This window comes from Pogoniulus pusillus, chromosome 36 (assembly GCF_015220805.1).
Source record: "Pogoniulus pusillus isolate bPogPus1 chromosome 36, bPogPus1.pri, whole genome shotgun sequence".
Taxonomy (NCBI): domain Eukaryota; kingdom Metazoa; phylum Chordata; class Aves; order Piciformes; family Lybiidae; genus Pogoniulus; species Pogoniulus pusillus.
In genome coordinates, this window is record NC_087299.1 from 2,542,601 (window position 1) to 2,564,966 (window position 22,366).

The 22,366-nt window shown below is 52.9% G+C and overlaps 1 protein-coding gene across 1 annotated transcript; it reads right to left on the reverse strand.

Annotated features, from left to right (window-relative positions):
- Nucleotides 1-1,887: 1,887 nt before the first annotated feature.
- Nucleotides 1,888-22,116, reverse strand: RCC2 (regulator of chromosome condensation 2). Its single transcript, XM_064171982.1, has 12 exons — nt 21,690-22,116; nt 19,010-19,103; nt 14,266-14,409; nt 11,989-12,120; nt 11,819-11,907; nt 10,635-10,749; nt 7,872-8,038; nt 6,125-6,305; nt 5,925-6,030; nt 5,716-5,788; nt 5,521-5,598; nt 1,888-2,135 (listed from the first exon to the last, which is right to left on the reverse strand). Exons 1-12 carry the CDS (start codon nt 22,026-22,028, stop codon nt 2,031-2,033), a joined length of 1,623 nt encoding a protein of 540 aa, XP_064028052.1. The 5' UTR covers nt 22,029-22,116; the 3' UTR covers nt 1,888-2,030.
- Nucleotides 22,117-22,366: the final 250 nt, after the last annotated feature.

Consider the following 22,366-nt stretch of genomic DNA (forward strand, 5'->3'; position numbering starts at 1 on the left):
CTCAACAAGAGTGTGGCCAGCAGGAGCAGGGCATGGATTGTCTCTCTGGACTGGGCACTGGGGAGGTCACACCTTGAACCCTGGGTTCAGGTTTGAGTGACTCACTCCAAGGACATTGAGGGGCTGGAGAAGGTGCAGAGAAGGGCAAGGAAGCTGGGGAAGGGTCTGGAGAGCAGGGCTGGGGAGGAGCAGCTGAGGGAGCTGGAGTTGCTCAGCCTGAAGAGGCTGAAGGGAGACCTTCTGCTCCAGCAACCAGTCCAGGGCACTGCTGAGGCCACCCTTTGAGTTCAGTTTTGGGGTCCTTACTCCAAGGAGGATATTGAGAGGCTGGAACAGGTCCATCACCACCCTTGAGCAGCAGTAGGCCAAGGACACCTGCAGACAGGAGCTACACAAGGACGTGATTTATTGAAACATTCACTCCCAGAAGTAAAAAAACCCCCCCAGAGGAAGAAGACAAAAGCCACCAGCACTGCCCAGGCCCCCCACTAACACCCTGCCAGATCCTCCTGCTCCACATCATCTTCCTCCCTGCTGCACAGGGCTGTGACTGGAGCAGCTCCATCAGGCTCCAACTCTTCTTCTTTCATTTTTGTTGTTTGTTTGGGGTTTTTTGAGGGTAAAAGTGGCTTTTTTTGGTGCTTTCACCCCCACTCCATTCTAGCAGGGCTGTGCCACAACCCCTCTCTCCCCACTCCAAACCCCCTCCCCCCTCAATAACCCACCAATATTGCTCAATAAAAGCAGAGGAGTTTTGTTTTCCACCCAGCTGCTCTCCCCATCCTAAATATTTCCTCACTAAGGCTCCCACCCAAAAATCCTCCCCCAACCTCCCCCACCCCTAAAATAATCCCACCCCTAAAAAAAAACCCCAACCTCCTCCCTCCCCCCCTTTTTTTTTTCTTCTTTTTCTCCTTTTGTACAGCAAAAAATCCCCAACAGGGCTCAAAAGCTGCCCCCCAACCCCACCCTGAAGCACCCAATCAGGGGTGAAAAAGGGAAAGGGTTTAAAAATTAAGAACTAATCATAAAAGCCTTTAAAAAAATATTTCCCCCTCCCCACTTCAACTAAATAAAAATACCCCAAACCCAACCCCCCCCCCCCCAATGGTGGTGTGGAGGTAGAGCCAGGATGTGGCTCCACAAAGGCACCTTGATTCTCCAGCACAGTGCACAGCGGCGTAGGAGGGACTTTGGGTTGATTCCAGGCAGGAAGAATTAATAATTATTAGCAATTAATAATTATTAACATCAATTAATAAGCATCAGCATCATCCCTTTTCCCACCCTGCCCCCCCCCCCCCCTAAAAAACAACCAACCAAGCTGACAGCAGCAAACTTTAGGGCTCCCCCTCCAAGTCATACCTGAGATCTCCCTAGGGTGGGTGAAGGCTGCACTAAAAGCAAGGAGGGGAGCCCTAAAATGCTGCTGGGGGGGGGGGGGGAGGAGATCCTTATGTTGGATTCCTTCTGGGATAAAGGATTTGGAAGAAAGATATGGAAGGAAAAGGGAAGCCCTCCCCAAATTATAAGCCCACCCCTCCCCCCCCCCCTAAATTATAGCACCCAAAGTGAGAGGGATTGAAGGGATGAAAAAATGCTTCTGAAGTGGGAATATTGGTGGGAGGGGGGGGGTGAGGTGGAAAAAGGCTGTTTGGAGCTGCTCTTCAGGTCCCTGGGTTTATCCCAGGGTTCTATGGGGTTGGGAAAAGGGAAAAGGCTAAAAAAGTGAGGCAGGAACAAAAAAATACAAATACAAATAAGGAATCATTCCCCAAAAAAATCCCTCCCCAACTCCCAACCCCCCCCCAATAAGAAACAACCTAAGCCTGGATGTGCCCAAAGCTCCTGCTACGGTTTGGAACTCATAAAAGCCAGGAATGGGGAGGGGGGGGGGGGGGGAGGAGTGTAGAAAAGAACCCCCCCCACACACACACAACCCTGAGGCTTTGGGAATGGGAGGAGAGGGAGATAAAAACGGTGGCTGGCTTGGAAAAGCGGGGTCTGGGGGGGCAGGGGGGGGTCCCCCCTCAGATGGTGCGGGGGTTGTACTCCGGCAGCTTGCGCAGCTTCTCCTGCTCGGCCTCGGTCTCGTCGCGGGCGATCACCAGGGAGTGAGCGTAGCCCATGGCCACCTGGGGGGCAGTAGAGAGACTGAGGGACAGGGACAGGCACCTCCAGCACTGCTGCTTGTATCGCTGACCATCCCCCCCCCCTCCCCCCACCTCCTCCCCTCCCATTTCATCCAGGACCATGTTTGGGCATGCCAGAGATTCATGGGATGGGTTTGGTTGGAAGGGAGCATCTAGCTCCAGGGTCCCTGCCCACAGCTCTCCCTAGCCCAGGTTGCTCAAGGTCTCATCCAGCCTGATCTTGAACACCTCCAGGGAGGGGACATCCACAACCACCCTGGGCAAACCTGTGCCAGTGTCTCTCCAAAGGGTTCCAGAGTCTCCAAAAGGTTTGGAGCATGGAGCTCCAGCGTGGTGCTGTGACTTGCAGCTGGGTGAGGAGCAGTCTCAGGGGCTTGGGCACCCAGGAGAGCAGCAGAGGGATGCAGAGAGGTTTCCAACATCAAGGTGTGGGGAGAAGCAGTGAAGCTTCCCTGACCCAGCACCCTGGGGATGGTCTCATGGAGTCATAGAATGGGTTGGGTTGGAAGGGGCCTTAAGGATCATCCAGTTCCAAGGACCAAGCCATGGGGGTGTGACTTGCAGCTGGGTGAGGAGCAGTCTGAGGGGCATGGGCACCGAGGAGAGCAGCAGATGGATGCAGAGAGGTTTCCAACATCAAGGTGTGGGGAGAAGCAGTGAAGGTTCTATGACCCAACACTCTGGGGATGGTCTCATGGAGTCACAGAATGAGTTGGGTTGGAAGAAACCTTAAGGATCATCCAGTTCCAAAGACCAAGCCATGGGGGTGTGACCTGCAGCTGGGTGAGGAGCAGTCTGAGGGGCTTGGACACCCAGGAGAGCAGCAGAGGGATGCAGAGAGGTTTCCAACATCAAGGTGTTGGGAGAAGCAGTGAAGCTTCCCTTGATGCAGCACCCTGGGGATGGTCTCATGGAGTCACAGAATGGGTTGGGTTGGAAGGAACCTTAAGGATCATCCAGTTCCAAGGACCAAGCCATGGGGGTGTGACTTGCAGCTGGGTGAGGAGCATTTCTGAGGGGCTTGGGCACCCAGGAGAGCAGCAGATGGATGCAGAGAGGTTTCCACACCAATCAAGGTGTGGGGAGAAGCAGTGAAGGTTCTCTGACCCAACACTCTGGGGATGGTCTCAGGGAGTCACAGAATGGGTTGGGTTGGAAGGGACCTTAAGGATCATCCAGTTCCAATGCCCATGTCATGGGGGTGTAACTTGCAGCTGGGTGAGGAACAGTCTGAGGGGCTTGGGCACCCAGGAGAGCAGCAGAGGGATGCAGAGAGGTTTCCAACATCAAGGTGTGGGGAGAAGCAGTGAAGCTTCCCCGACCCAGCACCCTGGGGATGGTCTCATGGAGTCACAGAATGGGTTGGGTTGGAAGGGACCTTAAAGATCATCCATTTCCAGCCCCCCTCCACAGGCAGGGACACCTTCCCCTAGCCCAGGATGCTCAAGGCCTTAAACAGCTCCAGGGAGGGGGCAGCTACAACTTCCCAGGGCTACCTGTTGTTGCCCCACCCTTACATGGGTGTGATGAGTTCTGTATGGTCTCAGCCACCCTATTTATCTATGGAGTCTCAGTCATTCTGCCCTCCCACTGCTACCCCATGGCTGTGATGAGTTGCACACAGCCTTTGCCACCACATTTACTGCAACAGGTTGCCCAGGGAGGCTGTGGATGTCCCCACTCTGAAAGTGCTCAGGGCCAGGCTGGATGAGGCCTTGAGCAACCTGGGCGGGTGGGAGGTGCCCCTGCCCATGGCAGGGGGGTTGGAACTGGATGACCTTTGAAGTCCCTTCCAACCCAACCCATCCTGTGCCTTTCTGAGGGGTGGTGTCCACACGAACCTTCCTGCCAGCAGCCCATTAGTGTGAGGAGTTGTGTAAGACCTCAGCCATTGAGGCTATTTAAAAGCAGGGTTTGACCCCTTGTCCTCTTTCCCGTGTCCCATGGGTGTGCTAAGTTGTGCACAGCCTCAGCCACCAGTCATTTAAAGAAGGGGGGGTCCCCATGCCCTCCCTCTAGAACCCCATAGGGGGGCACATGCTCTCCGTCAGCACCCCATGGGTGTGATGAGCTGTGCATGGCCTCAGCTGCTGTACTTGGAGGGGAGCAGAGGGGGGCTCATGTCCTCTCTTCAGCACCCCATGGGTGTAATGAGCTGTGCATGGCCTCAGCTGCGGTATGTATTTGGGAGGGAGCAGAGGGGGGGCACATGCTCTCTCTTCAGCACCCCATGGGTGTGATGAGCTGTGCATGGCCTCAGCTGCTGTATGCATTTGGGAGGAGAGCATAGGGGGGCTCATGTCCTCTTTCCAGCACTCCATGGGTGTGATGAGCTGTGCATGGCCTCAGCTGCTGTATGGATTTGGGAGGGAGCAGAGGGGGGGCTCATGTCCTCTCTCCAGCACCCCATGGGTGTGATGAGCTGTGCATGGCCTCAGCTGCTGTATGTATTGGAGGGGAGCAGAGGGGGGGCTCATGCCCTCTTTCCAGCACCCCATGGGTGTGATGAGCTGTGCGTGGCCTCAGCTGCTGTATGGATTTGGGAGGGAGTGGGGGGGGGGGCACATGCCCTCTCTTCAGCAGCCCATGGGTGTGATGAGCTGTGCGTGGCCTCAGCTGCTGTATGGATTTGGGAGGGAGCAGAGGGGGGCACATGTCCTCTCTTGAGCACCCCATGGGTGTGATGAGCTGTGCATGGCCTCAGCTGCTGTATGTATTTGGAGGGGAGCAGAGGGGGGGCACATGTGCTCTCTTGAGCACCCCATGGGTGTGATGAGCTGTGTGTGGCCTCAGCTGCTGTATTTGGAGGGGAGCAGAGGGGGGAGCACATGTCCTCTCTTGAGCACCCCATGGGTGTGATGAGCTGTGCATGGCCTCAGCTGCTGTATTTGGAGGGGAGCAGAGGGGGGGGCACATGTCCTCTCTTCAGCACCGCATGGGTGTGATGAGCTGTGCTTGGCCTCAGCTGCTGTATATATTTGGAGGGGAGCAGAGGGGGGCACATGTCCTCTCTTCAGCACCGCATGGGTGTGATGAGTTGTGCATGGCCTCAGCTGCTGTATATATTTGGAGGGGAGCAGAGGGGGGCACATGTCCTCTCTTCAGCACCCCATGGGTGTGATGAGTTGTGCGTGGCCTCAGCTGCTGTATGGATTTGGGAGGGAGCAGAGGGGGGGCTCATGTCCTCTCTTCAGCACCCCATGGGTGTGATGAGCTGTGCATGGCCTCAGCTGCTGTATGTATTTGGAGGGGAGCAGAGGGGGGGCACATGTGCTCTCTTGAGCACCCCATGGATGTGATGAGCTGTGCATGGCCTCAGCTGCTGTATGGATTTAAGGGAGGGTGTGATTGGTGTTTTCCCACTCACCTGCTCTGTGTAGATCCCATCCAGGGTCTTCACCTCTTGGGCAGCCGTGGAGGATTTTGGTTTGTGGTCCCCATAGCCCTGCCAAGTACAGGGGAGAAAAGCTGATAGGAGGAAGTAGAGAAGCAGTTTGTCCTCCCTGGTTAAGGGGAGGTCCTCAGGTGCCAAGGGGTTGGGGGTCCCCTATAGATCCCTTACCAGTTCCCCAAAGGTGGGTGAGGGCCCCCAGCTGATGGTGCTCTCATCTGCAGCCACGATGATGCTGCTCTTCCTGCAAGCGAGATGCAAGGCAGGGTGATCCCATACTCCCCTCCCCCAGCTGCTCAGCAGGCAGCTGCACCCCAAAAGACCCTGGAAAGTGAGGTGTTTTGGCAGGGATGGGGGGGGAGGGGGGAGCTTGGCCTTACCCACAGGCCAGGCTGCGGATCTTCCAGCCACAGAGGTCCTGCACGGCTTTAGGGTACATAGTGGACTCCCGAGAGGTGTTGGTGGCCCCCCAGAAAAACAAGCCACCTGCAAACCCCAACATTGCTGGTCAAGCTATGGCAAAACACCTCCAGAGCCTCCCCCCCAAAAAAACAGGGAGAGGTTTGCTTTCAGCCCCCACCTGTCTCGCTGACGGCGAAGGAGCAGGTGTAGCCGGCGTAGATCTGCGCCGCCCCCCGGCCCGGGAAGTCAAAGAGCTTCACCAGGCGCGGCACCATCTCGTCCTTCTGCTCGGCGTGGCCCAGCCGCCCGTAGCCACCGAAGCCCCAGGAGAACACACGCTTCTGGGAGTCCAGCACCAGCTGAGCACGGACAGAGCACAGGAGCGACCATAGAATCAGGCAGGTTGGCAGAGAGCTCCAAGCTCAGCCAGCACAACCTAGCACCCAGCCCTGCCCAACCAACCACACCATGGCACTCAGTGCCCCAGCCAGCCTTGGCTGCAACACCTCCAGCCACACAGACTCCACCACCTCCCTGGGCAGCCCATTCCAATGCCAAGCACTCTCTCTGACAACAACTTCCTAACAACATCCAGCCTAGACCTGCCCTGGCACAACTTGAGACTGTGTCCCCTTGTTCTATTGCTGGCTGCCTGGGAGAAGAGACCAACCCCCACCTGGCTACAAGGTCCCTTCAGGTAGCTGTGGACAGCAGTGAGGTCATCCCTGAGCCTCCTCTTCTGCAGGCTGCACATTCCCTCTCCCTCAGCTCCAAACCATTCCCTCCTGTCCTGTCTCCAGCCTCTGCAGCCTTCCTGCAGGATCCCTTCAGGTGCTGTCAGGCAGCATCAAGTTCCCCCTGGAGCCTTCTCTTCTCACAGTATCATCAAGGTTGGAAGAGACCTCACAGCTCATCAAGTCCAACCCTTTAGCACAGAGCTCAAGGCCAGACCATGGCACCAAGTGCCACGTCCAGTCCTGCCTTGAACAGCTCCAGGGACTGCGACTCCACCACCTCCCCAGGCAGCCCATTCCAGTGTCCAATGACTCTCTCAGGGAAGAACTTTCTCCTCACCTCCAGCCTAAATTTCCCCTGGCACAGCCTGAGGCTGTGTCCTCTCGTTCTGGTGCTGGCCACCTGAGAGAAGAGAGCAACCTCCTCCTGGCCACAACCTCCCCTCAGGTAGTTGTAGACAGCAATGAGGTCACCCCTGAGCCTCCTCTTCTCCAGGCTAACCAATCCCAGCTCCCTCAGCCTCTCCTCGTAGGGCTGTGCTCAAGGCCTCTCCCCAGCCTCGTTGCCCTTCTCTGGACACGCTCAAGCATCTCAATGTCCCTCCTAAACTGGGGGGCCCAGAACTGAACACAGCACTCAAGGTGTGGTCTGACCAGTGCAGAGTACAGGGGCAGAATGACCTCCCTGCTCCTGCTGACCACACCATTCCTGATGCAATGGCAGGATGCCACTGGCTCTCTTGGCCACCTGGGCACACTGCTGGCTCATATTCAGGTGGGTATCAATCAGCACCCCCAGATCCCTCTCTGTTTGGCTGCTCTCAGCCACTCCCACCCTAGCCTGTATCTCTGCATGGGGTTGTTGTAGCCAAAGTGCAGCACCTTGCACTTGGAGCTATTGAACCCCATCCCCTTGGACTCTGCCCATCTGTGCAGGTGGTCAAGGTCCTGCTGCAGAGCCCTTCTGCCCTCCAGCCCAGCCACATCTGCCCCCAGCTTAGTGTCATCTGCACACTTGCTGATGACTGACTCCATGCCCTCACCCAGGTCATCTATGAAGATGTTAAAGCCACTCCCACCCCAGCCTGTATCTCTGCATGGGGGTTGCTGTGGCCAAAGCGCAGAGCCCTGCACTTGGGCGTTACTGAATGCCACCCCTGCTAAAGCCACCAGCCAAGGCTGTGGGCATACCGTGTGGTTGGCCCCGCAGGCCACATCCCGCACCACCACGTTGGGGACAGGCAGGATCTGGCCATCTTTGGTCTTCTCGATGAAGATGGCGACGCGGCGCGGCACCAGCTCGCAGTCGTACTCGATGCGCTGCGCGCGGGCGATGAACTTCCCGTCCGAGTTGTGCCCTGCAGGAGGGACAGCAGCAGGATGGCAACAGGCTCTGTGTGTGTCCCCTCCCCCCACTTCTCAACTCCCATCACCTCCACACCCACGGCAATCCCTTTTGTGGTTTACAGAGAATGGGTTGGGTTGGAAGGGACCTTGAAGGTCAATTCAGTCCCAAGTCCCTGCTATAGGCAGAGTAAACTCCCACCAAGCTTGGGTTGGGTTGGAAGGGACCTTGAAGGTCAATCCAGTTCCAAGCACCTCCTATAGGCAGGGTAAACTCCCACCAAGCTTGGGTTGGGTTGGAAGGGACCTTGAAGGTCAATCCAGTTCCAAGCCCCTGCTATAGGCAGGGTAAACTCCCACCAAGCTTGGGTTGGGTTGGAAGGGACCTTGAAGGTCAATTCAGTTCCAAGCACCTCCTATAGGCAGAGTAAACTCTCACCAAGCTTGGGTTGGGTTGGAAGGGACCTTGAAGGTCAATCCAGTTCCAAGCACCTCCTATAGGCAGGTAAACTCTCACCAAGCTTGGGTTGGGTTGGAAGGGACCTTGAAGGTCAATTCAGTTTCAAGCACCTCCTATAGGCAGGGTAAACTCCCACCAAGCTTGGGTTGGGTTGGAAGGGACCTTGAAGGTCAATCCAGTTCCAAGCGCCTCCTATAGGCAGGGTAAACTCCCACCAAGCTTGGGTTGGGTTGGAAGGGACCTTGAAGGTCAATCCAGTTCCAAGCCCCTGCTATAGGCAGGGTAAACTCCCACCAAGCTTGGGTTGGGTTGGAAGGGATCTTGAAGATCAATTCAGTTCCCAGCTCCTGCTATAGGCAGGGTAAACTCCCACCAAGCTTGGGTTGGGTTGGAAGGGATCTTGAAGGTCAATTCAGTTCCAAGCCCCTCCTATAGGCAGGGTAAACTCCCACCAAGCTTGGGTTGGGTTGGAAGGGACCTTGAAGGTCAATTCAGTTCCAAGCCCCTCCTATAGGCAGGGTAAACTCCCACCAAGCTTGGGTTGGGTTGGAAAGGACCTTGAAGGTCAATTCAGTTCCAAGCCCCTCCTATAGGCAGGGTAAACTCCCACCAAGCTTGGGTTGGTTTGGAAGGGACCTTGAAGGTCAATCCAGTTCCAAGCCCCTGCTATAGGCAGGTAAACTCCCACCAAGCTTGGGTTGGGTTGGAGGGGACCTTGAAGGTCAATCCAGTTCCAAGCCCCTGCTATAGGCAGGGTAAACTCTCACCAAGCTTGGGTTGGTTTGGAAGGGACCTTGAAGGTCAATTCAGTTCCAAGCCCCTGCTATAGGCAGGGTAAACTCTCACCAAGCTTGGGTTGGGTTGGAAGGGACCTTGAAGGTCAATTCAGCAGTTTCAAGCCCCTGCTATAGGCAGGTAAACTCCCACCAAGCTTGGGTTGGGTTGGAAGGGACCTTGAAGGTCAATTCAGTTGCAAGCCCCTGCTATAGGCAGGGTAAACTCCCACCAAGCTTGGGTTGGGTTGGAAGGGACCTTGAAGGTCAATTCAGTTCCAAGCCCCTCCTATAGGCAGGGTAAACTCTCACCAAGCTTGGGTTGGGTTAGAAAGGACATTGAAGGTCAATTCAGTTCCAAGCCCCTGCTATAGGCAGGGTAAACTCTCACCAAGCTTGGGTTGGGTTGGAAGGGACCTTGAAGGTCAATTCAGTTCCAAGCCCCTCCTATAGGCAGAGTAAACTAATACCAAGCTCAGGTTGCTCAAGGACTCATCCGACCTGGCCATGGACACCTCCAAGGAAAGGGAATCCACAACCTCCCTGGGCAGTTTGCTCCAGTGCCTGCAATATGCTGCAGCTCTTGTGATTGTAATGGTCAAGGGCCAGCTGCCCAGAAAGAGCTGCTGAGGCTGGAAGACACCTCTGAGCTCAGCAAGTCCAACCACTCACCTAGAGCTCACAGTCCCACCACTGCTGTGAAGGCAGTGCCACTAAACCAGGTGCCTCAGCACCACATTAACACCTCTTTTAAACACCTCCAGGGATGGGGACTCCACCACCTCCCTGGGCAGCCTGTTCCCAGTGCCTGAGAACCCTTTCAGTGAAAAAGTTTCTTCTGATGTCCAACCCAAACCTCCCCTGGTGCAACTTGAAACAATTTACTCTCATCCTATCAGTTGTCCCTTGGGAGAAGGCTCCAACTGCCTCTCAGGGAGCTGCAGAGAGCCAGGTTTTCCCTCTGCCTCTTTTTCTCCAGGCTTAATAACCCCAGGTCCCTTAGCTGCTCCTCACCAGCCCTGTTCTACAGATCCTTCAGCAGATTCCTTGCCCTTCTCTGAACCTGCTCCAGCCTCTCTATATCCTTCTTGGAGTGAGTGGCCCAAAACTGAACCCAGACTCATGGTGTGGCCTCCGCAGTGCTGAGTACAAGGAGACAATCCCTGCCCTGCTCCTGCTGGCCACACTCTTGCTGATCCAGGCCTGGATGCTGGTGCCCTTTATAGCCATCTGGGCATATTGCTGCCTCATTTTCAGTGAGCCAGCAATCAACACTCCCAGACACAGAAACAGAGGCAAGGAACTTCCTCCCTTCCCTCTCCCAACCCCACAACAGCTCCAAAATGGCATCAAATCACCCTCAAACCAGCTCCATACCCAGCTGCCCATATTCAGGGCACCCAAAGGAGTAGAGGTTGCCTTTGCAATCCATGATCATGCTGAACTCAGCCCCACAGGCCAGTTTGGTGATGGGCTGCCCGTTGTACATGATCTGCAAGAGGAAATGGGTGACAAAATGGGTCAACTGAAAAAGATAACATCCCCCTGAATTCCCCAGTGGGAACTCCCCCAAACCCCTCCAATCTGGGGCTTTCAATTCCTCTTTGCATTTATTTGCATCCAAGCTGCAAAGGAAGCAGCCTCCCTCTGATGGTTGTGGTGTCTTAAAGAGGTTTGTGCTCTGCTGAGTAGTTTTTTTTTCACAGAATCATAGAATCAGCCAGGTTGGAAGAGACCACCAAGATCATCCAGTCCAACCTAGCACCCAGTCCTGGCCAGTCATCTGGACCATGGCACTAAGTGCCTCATCCAGGCTTTTCTTGAACACCTCCAGGGACAGTGACTCACCCCCCCAGCTCCCTCAGCCTCTCCTCACAGAGCTGTGCTCCAGGCCCCTCCCCAGCCTTGCTGCCCTTCTCCAAACACCTTCCAGCACCTCAACATCTCTCTTGAGTTGAGGGGCCCAGAACTGGACACAGCACTCAAGAGGTGGCCTGAGCAGTGCTGAGCACAGGGGCACAAGAACCTCCCTTGTCCTACTGCCCACACTGCTCCTGAGCCAGCCCAGGATGCCATTGGCTCTGCTGCCCACCTGGGCACTGCTGCCTCCTCTGTGGCTCCTCTCCCCCAGCACCCCCAGGGCCCTCTCTGCTTGGCTGCTCTCAGCCACTCTGTCCCCAACCTGTAGCTGCTTGGGGTTGTTGTGCCCAAAGTGCAGAACCCTGCCCTTGGCCTTGTTCAATCTCATCCCATTGGCCTCTGCCCACCCATCCAGCCTGGCCAGGTCCCTCTGCAGGGCTCTGCTATCCTCCAACAGCTCCACAGCTGCTCCTAGCTTGGTGCCATCTGCAAACTCACTGATGCAGGACTCAATCCCCTGCTCCAGATCATCAATAAAGATGCCAAACAGGACTGTTAATTAATAACAACTAATAACACCAATTATTAATAATGAAGCCCCACACAATTAATGAGCAGAGGCCCTGGCTCTCTGACTGTGAGAAAAAGACCCAAATTTGCTGTTTTTTCACCCAAAACCCCCTGAGAAGGAGCAGTGCTACCTGTGTAGGACTGGGCACGGCGTCTGTCTGGTTCCCCAGCCCCAGCTGCCCCATTTTATTCTCCCCGAAGGCAAACACGGAGCCGCTCTCTGCAACACCAAAAACAAGCAAGTGGCATTTTGGGGGCCAAACCGAGCTGATTTTGTAGCCCAAAATGAGCTCTCCACTACCTGTCAGTGCCAGGGTGTGGTTCCTCCCACAGGCTGCCAGCACAATGGCTTCACCTCCCAGCACCTCGATCAGCTTGGGGGCTTCCACGCGCTTCGTGTCCCCATGGCCCAGCTGCCCCTTTTCGTTGCGACCTGACCCAAAAAGCAGCATTTGTTTTGCAGCAAGGGGGTGGGTCAGGAAAGGGGGAGGCAAAAAGGGGGTTCAGAAGTGGGGGGTCAAAAAGTGGATGAAGAAGGAGGGAGTCAAAAGAGTGGGTCAGGAAAGGGGTGCAAAGGAAGGATTTGCTGAGGGGGAGTCAAAAAAGGGGTTCAGAAGTGAGGGGTCGAAAAGTGGATGAGGAAGGGGGGAGTCAAAAGAGGGGGTCAGGAAAGAGAGTTGCAAGGGGGTGGGTCAGGAAAGGGGGAGGCAAAAGGGGGATTCAAGAGTGAAGGGGTCAAAAGGTGGATCAGAAAAGGGGGGTTTCAAAAGAGGGGGTCAGGAAAGAGGGGTGCAAGGGGGTGGGTCAGGAAATGGGGAGTCGAAAGGGGGGTTCAGAAGTGAAGGGGTCGAAAAGTGGATAAGGAAGGGGGGGGTTCAAAAGAGGGGATCTGGAAAGAGGATGCAAGGAGGTGGGTCAGGAAAGGGGGAGTCAAAAGAGGGGTTCAGAAGTGAGGGGTTGAAAAGTGGATGAGGAAGGAGGGAGTCAAAAGAGAGGGTCAGGAAAGAGGGGTGCAAGGGGGTGGGTCAGGAAAGGGGGAGGCAAAAGGGGGATTCAAGAGTGAAGGGGTCAAAAGGTAGATCAGTAAAGGGGGGTTTCAAAAGAGGGGGTCAGGAAAGAGGGGTGCAAGGGGGTGGGTCAGGAAAGGGGGAGTCAGAAGGGGAGTTCAGAAGTGGGGGGTCGAAAAGTGGATGAGGAAGGAGTGAGTCGAAAGAGTGGGTCAGGAAAGAGCGGTGCAAGGGGGTGGGTCAAGAAAGGGGGAGTCAAAAGGGGGGTTCAGAAGTGAAGGGGTCAAAAGGTGGATCAGGAAAGGGGAGGTTCAAAAGAGGGGATCTGGAAAGAGGGGTGCAAGGGGGTGGGTCAGGAAAGGGGAGTCTAAAGAGGGGTTCAGAAGTGAGGGGTTGAAAAGTGGATGAGGAAGGAGGGAGTCAAAAGAGGGGGTCAGGAAAGGGGTGCAAAGGAAGGATTTGCTAAGGGGGAGTCAAAAAAGGGGTTCAGAAGTGAGGGGTCAAAAAGTGGACGAGGAAGGGGGGAGTCAAAAGAGGGGGTCAGGAAAGAGGGGTGCAAGGGGGTGGGTCAGGAAAGGGGGAGTCAAAAGGGGGGTTCAGAAGTGAGGGGTCAAAATGTGGATGAGGAAGGGGGGAGTCAAAAGAGGGGGTCAGGAAAGAGGGGTGCAAGGGGGTGGGTCAGGAAAGGGGGAGTTAAAAAGGGGGTTCAGAAGTGAAGGGGTCAAAAAGTGGACCAGAAAAGAGGGGGTTCAAAAGAGGGAGTTGGGGGGTACAAAGGAACGATTTGTAATGGGGGGGTCAAAAGAAGGGCACAAAAAGGGAGGCGCAAAGAGATAGGGGGCAGGAAGAAGGGGTGCAAAGGGAGCTCCACTTGTAAATGGGGTGTTCAAAAGTGGAGGTGCAAGTAGGGGGGTTTAAAAGGGGGGAGCAAGGAAAGTCAAGGGTGGGGCAAGGAAATTGGGGGGTCAGAAGAGGAGGTTAGGGGTTGGTGTGAACTGCAAAGGAGGGGTCAAAATTGGGGGTGTAAAGGGGGAGCAGAAAAGGAGGGGTGCAAAGGGACAGTCTGTAAATGGGGGGTGTTCAAGAGTGGGGGTGCAGAGGGGGTTCAGATAAAGGGGGGGGTCAAAGGGACCAACTGCAAAGGGGAGTTCAAAAGTGGGGGTCAGGAAAAAGGAGGGGGTGCAAAGAGATGAAAGAGGGGGCTGCAAAGGGGGGGGCAAGGAAAAGAGGGTTGCAAGGGACCGATTTGGACTTGGGGGGTGGTCAAAAGAGGGGGTGCAAATGGAGGCTTTCAAAACGGGGGGTGCCAAGGGGGGGGGGGGGAGAGGGGGTCAGGAAGGGGGTGTGCAAAGGTCGCCAGGTGGATTGGTAGGGACAGTCACAACAGCAGGCAGCTGCTCAGTGACACCAAGCACTGCTGCAGCCTCAGGATTTACTGACCCAAAAAGCAGCATTGTTTTTGCAGCAGAACTGTGAGAGTTGATTTCTTTGGTGGGTTTTTTTTTGGGGGGGGGCGGGGGGAGGAGGTTGGGATCTGGGAGTTTCCTCCTGTCTTTGTCTCCATCGCTTACCCCAGCTCCAGAGCTTGCCCTCGGCGGTGATGAGGAGGCTGTGAGCGGCGCAGGGACCAGACACCACGCTCCGCACTTGGATCCCTGAGAGACAGCCGTACCTGTGTGGTCCCCACAAGTTCTGGCCCAGATTCCGATAGGCAACTGAAAGAATAATGATTAAAAGCACTAATTAATCCAATTAATCAAGGAGATTAATTCACTATCAAGGCAGAAAACACAAAGAGGCAGGAAAAAAAAACCCCAAGACTTCAAATGTTTCATCTCAAAACCAATGTGGTACATCCTGAATTCTGGCCAAAAGGATCCAACTGTAAATGAAACCTTCCAAATGATTAATTAATAGCAGTAATAATTAAATATTAATGCATTAAAAATAACTGGAGGAAAAAAAGAATGGCCTAGAAAGGTGTAGAAACTAAGCAGTGTGTTTGTTTTGCTCTGCAGGAGAAGCAGCGCATCCCAACTCCTAGATTAGAACTCCAAGTTGTGGCTAAAATTATGGAGCTGTGAAAGAAAAACAAGGTTGGAAATATTAATTAATAAAAATAGTAATAAGATATTAATGTATTAAAAGCAAGCAGAAGGAAATAATGGAATGGGAAGGTATAAACAATTTGATTGCTTTGGTTTGCAGAACCAGTGCCTCCCACAACTCAGATTAGAGCCCCAAATTGTGGCTCAGATTAGGAAGATGTGAAAAACAAATCAAGCTTAGAAATATTAATTAATAAAAACAGTAATTAAATATTAATGTATTAAAAGCAAGCAGAAGGAAATAATGGAATGGGAATGTATAAACAATTTGACTGCTTTGGTTTGCACAACCAGTGCCTCCCATAGCCCAGATTAGAGCCCCAGATTTTGGCTCAGATTATGCAGCTGTGAAAAAAAAGCACAAGGTTGGAAATATTAATTAATAAAAATAGTAATTAAATATTAATGTATTAAAAGCAAGCAGAAGGAAATAATGGAATGGGAAGGTATAAACACTTTGACTGCTTTGGTTTGCAGAACCAGTGCCTCCCATAATCCAAATTAGAGCTCCAAATTTTGCAGCTTTGAAAAAAAAATCAAGGTTGGAAATATTAATTAATAAAAATAGTAATTAAATATTAATGTATTAAAAGCAAACAGAAGGAAATAATGGAATGGAAAGGTATAAACAATTTGTTTGCTTTGGTTTGCTGAAGCAGTGCCTCCCATAACCCAGATTAGAGCCTCAAATTGTGGCTCAGATTATGCAGCTGTGAAAGAAAATCAAGGTTGGAAATATTAATTAATAAAAATAGTAATTAAATATTAATGTATTAAAAGGAAGCAGAAGAAAATAATGGAATGGAAAGGTATAAACACTTTGCTTGCTTTGGTTTGCTGAAGCAGTGCCTCCCACAACTCAGATTAGAGCCTCAAATTGTGGCTCAGATTATGCAGCTGTGAAAGAAAATCAAGGTTGGAAATATTAATTAATAAAAATAGTAATTAAATATTAATGTATTAAAAGCAAGCAGAAGGAAATAATGGAATGGAAAGGTATAAACAATTTGTTTGCTTTGGTTTGCTGAAGCAGTGCCTCCCATAACCCAGATTAGAGCCTCAAATTGTGGCTCAGATTATGCAGCTGTGAAAGAAAATCAAGGTTGGAAATATTAATTAATAAAAATAGTAATTAAATATTAATGTATTAAAAGGAAGCAGAAGAAAATAATGGAATGGAAAGGTATAAACACTTTGCTTGCTTTGGTTTGCTGAAGCAGTGCCTCCCACAACTCAGATTAGAGCCTCAAATTGTGGCTCAGATCATGTAGCTGTGAAAAAAAACTAAGGTTGGAAATATTAATTAATAAAAATAGTAATTAAATATTAATGTATTAAAAGCAAGCAGAAGGAAATAATGGAATGGGAAGGTATAAACAATTTGACTGCTTTGGTTTGCAGAACCAGTGCCTCCCATAACCCAGATTAGAGCCCCAAACTGTGGCTCAGATTATGTAGCTGTGAAAAAAAACTAAGGTTGGAAATATTAATTAATAAAAATAGTAATTAAATATTAATGTATTAAAAGCAAGCAGAAGGAAATAATGGAATGGGAATGTATAAACAATTTGACTGCTTTGGTTTGCACAACCAGTGCCTCCCATAGCCCAGATTAGAGCCCCAGATTTTGGCTCAGATTATGAAGATGTGAAAAAAAGCCTTCAAAATTGTTAGTTAATTAAACTATTAATTAAATATTAATGCATTAAAATGAGCAGGAAAAAACAGATAAGAAACTTAATATCAAGACAGAAAAAAAACCTAACACCAAATAAGCAGAAAATAAACCCCAGAAGATATAAAGTTAATTGCTAAAGAAAGATCTGCTTGGCAGGTTTGGTGCATCCCCAAATTCTGGCCAAAATGATACAACTGTAAATGAAACCTTCGAAATGATTAATTAATACAAATAATAATTAAATATTAATGCATTAAAAAATAACTGGAGAAATAAATAATGGGATAGAAAGGTGGAGAAGATAAGCAGTGTGTTTATTTTGCTCTGCCTAACAACCAGTGGGACCTGCATCCCAGATTAGGGCCTGAAGTTTTATCCCAGATTATGCCACTGTAAAAAAAAAAAAACAACTCAAATGGAAAATATTAATTAAGATATTGATTAAATATTAATTAATTAAAATGAGCAGAGAATGTTACTGGAATATAAAGGTATAAAAAGTTTGTTTGGTTTGCTCTGTAGGAGAACCAGCACACATCCCACAACCCCAGATGGTGACCTCAAATACAGGCCCAGACTCCTACATGCAACTGGATTGGGGAGAATAATAATGATTAAGCTATTAATTAATAATAAAGTTCATTAAGTATAAATCTAGAAAAAAAAATAAATGAAACCACTTGGATTTTAATTATTTAGCTGCAAAACGATTTGCTTTGATCTGGTGCATCCCAAATGCTGGACAAGATGATATAGATGTGAAACAAAAAAAAAACCAAACCCAAGCTGACTCTGAATTATTAATTAAAACAATTATTAGATATTAACGAATAATAAATAAGCAGAGAAAAATATTAATGGACTAGAAAGGTATAAAAAAACCAAACACTGTGCTTATTTTGCTGTTCAGTGCATCCTGCATCCCAAATGACAACCCCAAGGTGTGACCACTGTAGAATAAAATAAAACCCAACCAAACCACCCTCCAAAATATTAATTAAAAAGAATTAATAATATCGATTAGAAATATTAATTAAATACCAATGCCTAAAAATAAGCAGAACAATCAATGGACTATAGAAGCATAAAGAAACAGTGTTGACCTCGCAGGAGGTCAGGTGTCCCTCCAGTTCTGTCTCAGATGATGATGTGCAACTGTTGACCCCCCCCCCCAAAATATTAATTATTAAAAGCTAATTAATTAATAATACACCAAAAATAAACAGAAAAAAAGGAATTAAATATCAGGGCATCAAACCCAAGCAGCACATTTCTTCTGCTCTCTAGGAGACCCAGCACACCCTCAATTTCTCCCTTAGATTAGAGCGAGCAACTGGTTAACTCCTCTCAAAAGTAATCAATTAATGAGTTTAATTAAGAAGGAATGCATTAATAAGCAGCAAGCACTAATTAAAGGCCTACAGCAGAAGCAGGATGGTTTATTTTGCTTTGCAGAAGGGCCCAACACATCCTGAGTTCTGGCCCAGATGACGGGATGCAACTGGAACTCCTTCGCATAGAATCATAGAATCAGGCAGGTTGGCAGAGAGCTCCAAGCTCAGCCAGCCCAGCCTAGCACCCAGCCCTGCCCAACCAACCAGACCATGGCACTCAGTGCCCCAGCCAGCCTTGGCTGCAACACCTCCAGCCACACAGACTCCACCACCTCCCTGGGCAGCTCATTCCAATGCCAATCACTCTCTCTGGGAAGAACTCCTAACATCCAGCCTATACTTCCCCTGCCACAACTTGAGGCTCTGTCCCCTTCTTCTGGCCCTGGCTGCCTGGCAGCAGAGCCCAACCCCACCTGGCTACAGCCTCCCTGCAGGCAGCTGCAGGCAGCAATGAGCTCTGCCCTCAGCCTCCTCTGCTGCAGGCTGCACACCCCCAACTCCCTCAGCCTCTCCTCACAGGGCTGTGCTCCAGACCCCTCCCCAGCCTTGCTGCCCTTCTCCAAATACCTTCCAGCACCTCAACATCTCTCTTGAATTCCAGAGCCCAGAACTGGACACAGCACTCCAGGTGTGTCCTGAGCAGTGCTGAGCACAGGGCCACAAGAACCTCCCTTGTCCTGCTGCCCACACTGCTCCTGAGCCAGCCCAGGATGCCATTGGCTCTCTTGGCTACCTGGGCACTGCTGCCTCATCTTTCAGCTCCTCTCTCCCAGCACCCCCAGGGCCCTCTCTGCCTGGCTGCTCTCAGCCACTCTGTCCCCAACTTGTAGTGCTGCTTGGGGTTGTTGTGGCCAAAGTGCAGAACCCTGCCCTTGGCCTTGTTCAGTCTCATCCCATTGGCCTCTGCCCACCCATCCAGCCTGGCCAGGTCCCTCTGCAGGGCTCTGCTACCTTCCAACAGCTCCACAGCTGCTCCTAGCTTGGTGTCATCTGCAAACTTACTGATGCTGGACTCAATCCCCTGTTCCAGATCATCAATAAAGATGCCAAACAGTACTGCTAATTAATAACTAATAATACTAATTATTAATAATGAAGCCCCAAACAATTAATGAGCAGAGGTCCTGGCCCTCACCTTGCTGCTTAGGCACTTCTTTGCGGCCAATCAGGTCCCAGTTGGTGGCCCCGAAGATGAGGAGCTGCCCTCGGCACCTGGAGCCCTCCAGCTTCTGCAGGGAGAGGGGACACTGGTGACATGGGGACAAGGGGGATAGTGAGCATAGGGAGACACAGGGGACATCTGGGACCTTGTAGGGGGAGGTGGGGGACATAAGGCATGGGGGGAGGTGGGGGACATCAGGGACTTCAGGGCTTTGGGGCCACTGGAGATATGGGGATTGAGGACATGGGGACACCAAGAGCATGGGGAATGTGGGGGACATTTGGGACATGGGGGACATCTAGGACACAGGGGAGGTGGGAGACATTCTATAGGGGACATGGGGAATATCAGGGATACAGGGGACATGGGGGACATCAGAGGACATGGGAGATGTCAGGGAATATGGGTGTCACGAGGTCACATGGCTGACATCAAGAATGTAGGGGACACTGGGAAACATCAGAGACATTGAAGACCAGGGGACAGCAGGGACATGGGCACCATGGGGGATGTGAGGGACATCAGGGACGTGGGGATCATCGAGGACACAAGGGACACTGGGAACACAGGGAATATTTGGGACCCTGGGGACAGGGAGACACGAAGGACATGGTGGGGACAGAGGACATGGGGAACACTGAAGAGGTAGGGATGTGTGGGACACAAGGTGTGCAGGGCACTAGGGGTGTGGCAGGGGGACAGGGGATGTAGGGGATCTCATCAGGGCCATGGGGGACATTAGGGATGTGATGTGAGTGACATCAGGGACATGGAGAATGTGGGGGTATGGAGGGCAAAGGGGTGTGAAGCATGGGGGATATAGAGGGTTACTGGGGACATAGAGACATGGGGACATGAGGGATGCGGGGGCCATGAAGGATATTAGCGACATGAGGGATGTGGAGGACATGGAGGACATTAGGGACATGGGGACATGAGAGATGTGGGGGACACACAGGACATTAGGGACATGAGGGATGTGGGGGACACAGAGAACATTAGGGACATGAGAGATGTGGGGGACACAGAGGACATTAGGGACATGGGGACATGAGATGTGGGGGACACACAGGACATTAGGGACATGAGGGATGTGGGGGACACAGAGAACATTAGGGACATGAGAGATGTGGGGGACACAGAGGACATTAGGGACATGAGAGATGTGGGGGACACAGAGGACATTAGGCACATCAGGGATCTGGGGGGCATGGGAGGACACTGGGGACATCAGGGGCATGGAGGCTGGGGGGACTTGGGGTCCACTTTTCAGCATCATCTCCTCCAAGTGATGGGGACATGAAGAGGCTCAATGCAGGGGGGGCACTAAGGGGTGTAATGGGGAGGCACTGGGGGGGTGTGATATGGGGGAGCTCAGTAAGGGAGGCAATTCTGGGGAACACCCCAGGGGGCTGCAGTGTGGGAGTGTAACAGGAGGGGATGTGTAGGAGATGCATTATGAGGGTGAAAGGGAGGTGCCTTTAGGGGTGCACTGGAGAGGGCAATAAAGAGGGGGGGTCAAGGCTGGGGATGTACTGGGGGTGCATTTAGGGAGTAAGGGGAGGGGATAAAGTGAGGTGCATTTGGGATGCAACAGGGGAATATGCTGGAGGAGTGCCAGGCAGGGCCAATGAGGGGGGTGCAAAAGGGGTTCAAATATGAGGGTGCAAAGGGAGGGTGCAAAGGGCTGTGTGTGAAAAGTGGGTTCAACGTGGGGGTAGAAAAGGGGGTGCAAAGAGAGTTCAAAGATAGGGATGCAAAGGGAGGTGCAAAAGGGGCTCAATGTGGGGGTGCAAAGGGGGTTCAAAGATGGGGATCCAAAGAGGGGGCTGCAAAAGGTGTTCAATGGGGGAGTGCAAAAACGGGGGATGCAAAGGGAGGTTCAAAAGGGGTTCAATGCGGGGGTGCAAAGGAGGTTCAAAGATGGGGATGCAAAAGGGGTTCAATGTGGGGGTGCAAAGGGGGTTCAAAGATGGGGGTGCAAAGAGGGGGGTACACAAGGTGTTCAATGGGGGAGTGCAAAAAGGGGGGATGTGAAGGAAGGAGCAAAAGGGGTTCAATGCGGGGGTGCAAAGGGGGTTCAAAGATGGGGGTGCAAAGAGGGGGGTGCAAAAGGTGTTCAATGGGGGAGTGCAAAAAGGGGGGATGCAAAGGGAGGTGCAAAAGGGGTTCAATGCGGGGGTGCAAAGGGGGTTCAAAGATGTGGGTGCAAAAGGGGTCCAATGCGGGGGTGCAAAGGGGGGGTTGCAAAAGGTGTTCAGTGGGGGAGTGCAAGAAGGGGGGATGCAAAGGGAGGTGCAAAAGGGGTTCAATGCGGGGGTGCAAAGGGGGTTCAAAGATGGGGGTGCAAAAGGGGTTCAATGTGGGGGTGCAAAGAGGGGATTGCAAAAGGTGTTCAGTGGGGGAGTGCAAGAAGGGGGGATGCAAAGGGAGGTGCAAAAGGGGTTCAAAGATGGGGGTGCAAAGGGGGTTCAAAGATGGGGATGCAAAGGGGGTTCAAAGATGGGGGTGCAAAGAGGGGGGGAGCAAGGGACGCTCCACGGTGGGAGCGCAAAAGGAGGGGATGCAGAGGGAAGGCGCAGGGGAGGGGGTGCAAAGGGGGCTCAATGTCTGGGTGCAAAGGGGGGCAGCTGAAAAGGGGGTTCCCGCTCACGATGCGCTCCTTGCTGTGCTCGGGCTCGCAGATCACGACGCTCTGGCCCCTAGCCGCTCCTCCTCCGGCCCCTCCGGCCGCGGCCCCCCCAGGCCTCCCGGGCCTCCTCCCGCCGGGGCTGCCGTCCCGCGGCCTCCGCTCCCGGGGCGCCTCCTCATCGCTGCTGCCGCCGCTGCTGCCGCCGCCGCCGCCTCCTCCTGCTCCGCGCTCCGGCCGCGGCCTTCGCCTCCCTCCTGCCGCTGGGCCCGGCCGCCTTCTCCCCGGCGCCGCCGCCGCCGCCGCAGCCCCGTTGCCCGGGCCCGGTTCCCAGGGCGGCCCCGCCGCCTTCCTCCGGGGCATGGCGCCTGCCGCGGGGCGGGCCGGGCCGTCACACACCGGCGGCGCCGCGGCCGGGCCCCCCCTCCGCACACAAAGGCCCGGGGGTGAGGGGGGGAGCAGCCTCCCCGGGGAGCCGAGGGGAAGGCGAGCGGGGACAGGGGGGGCTCGGGAAGGGGTCGGCATAAAGGGGGGGGAGTCAGGAAGGAAGGGGGGGGGGTGGGGAAGTGGGAGTCAAAAGGGGGGGGTCGGGAAAGGGGAGTCAAAGGAGCAGCGGCGAAGGGGGGCGGGGGGGAAGAGGGGAGCAGAGGAGCCGTGTGCGGGGAGGCGACGGGAAAGGGGAGGCGAAAGGGGGGGGTCAG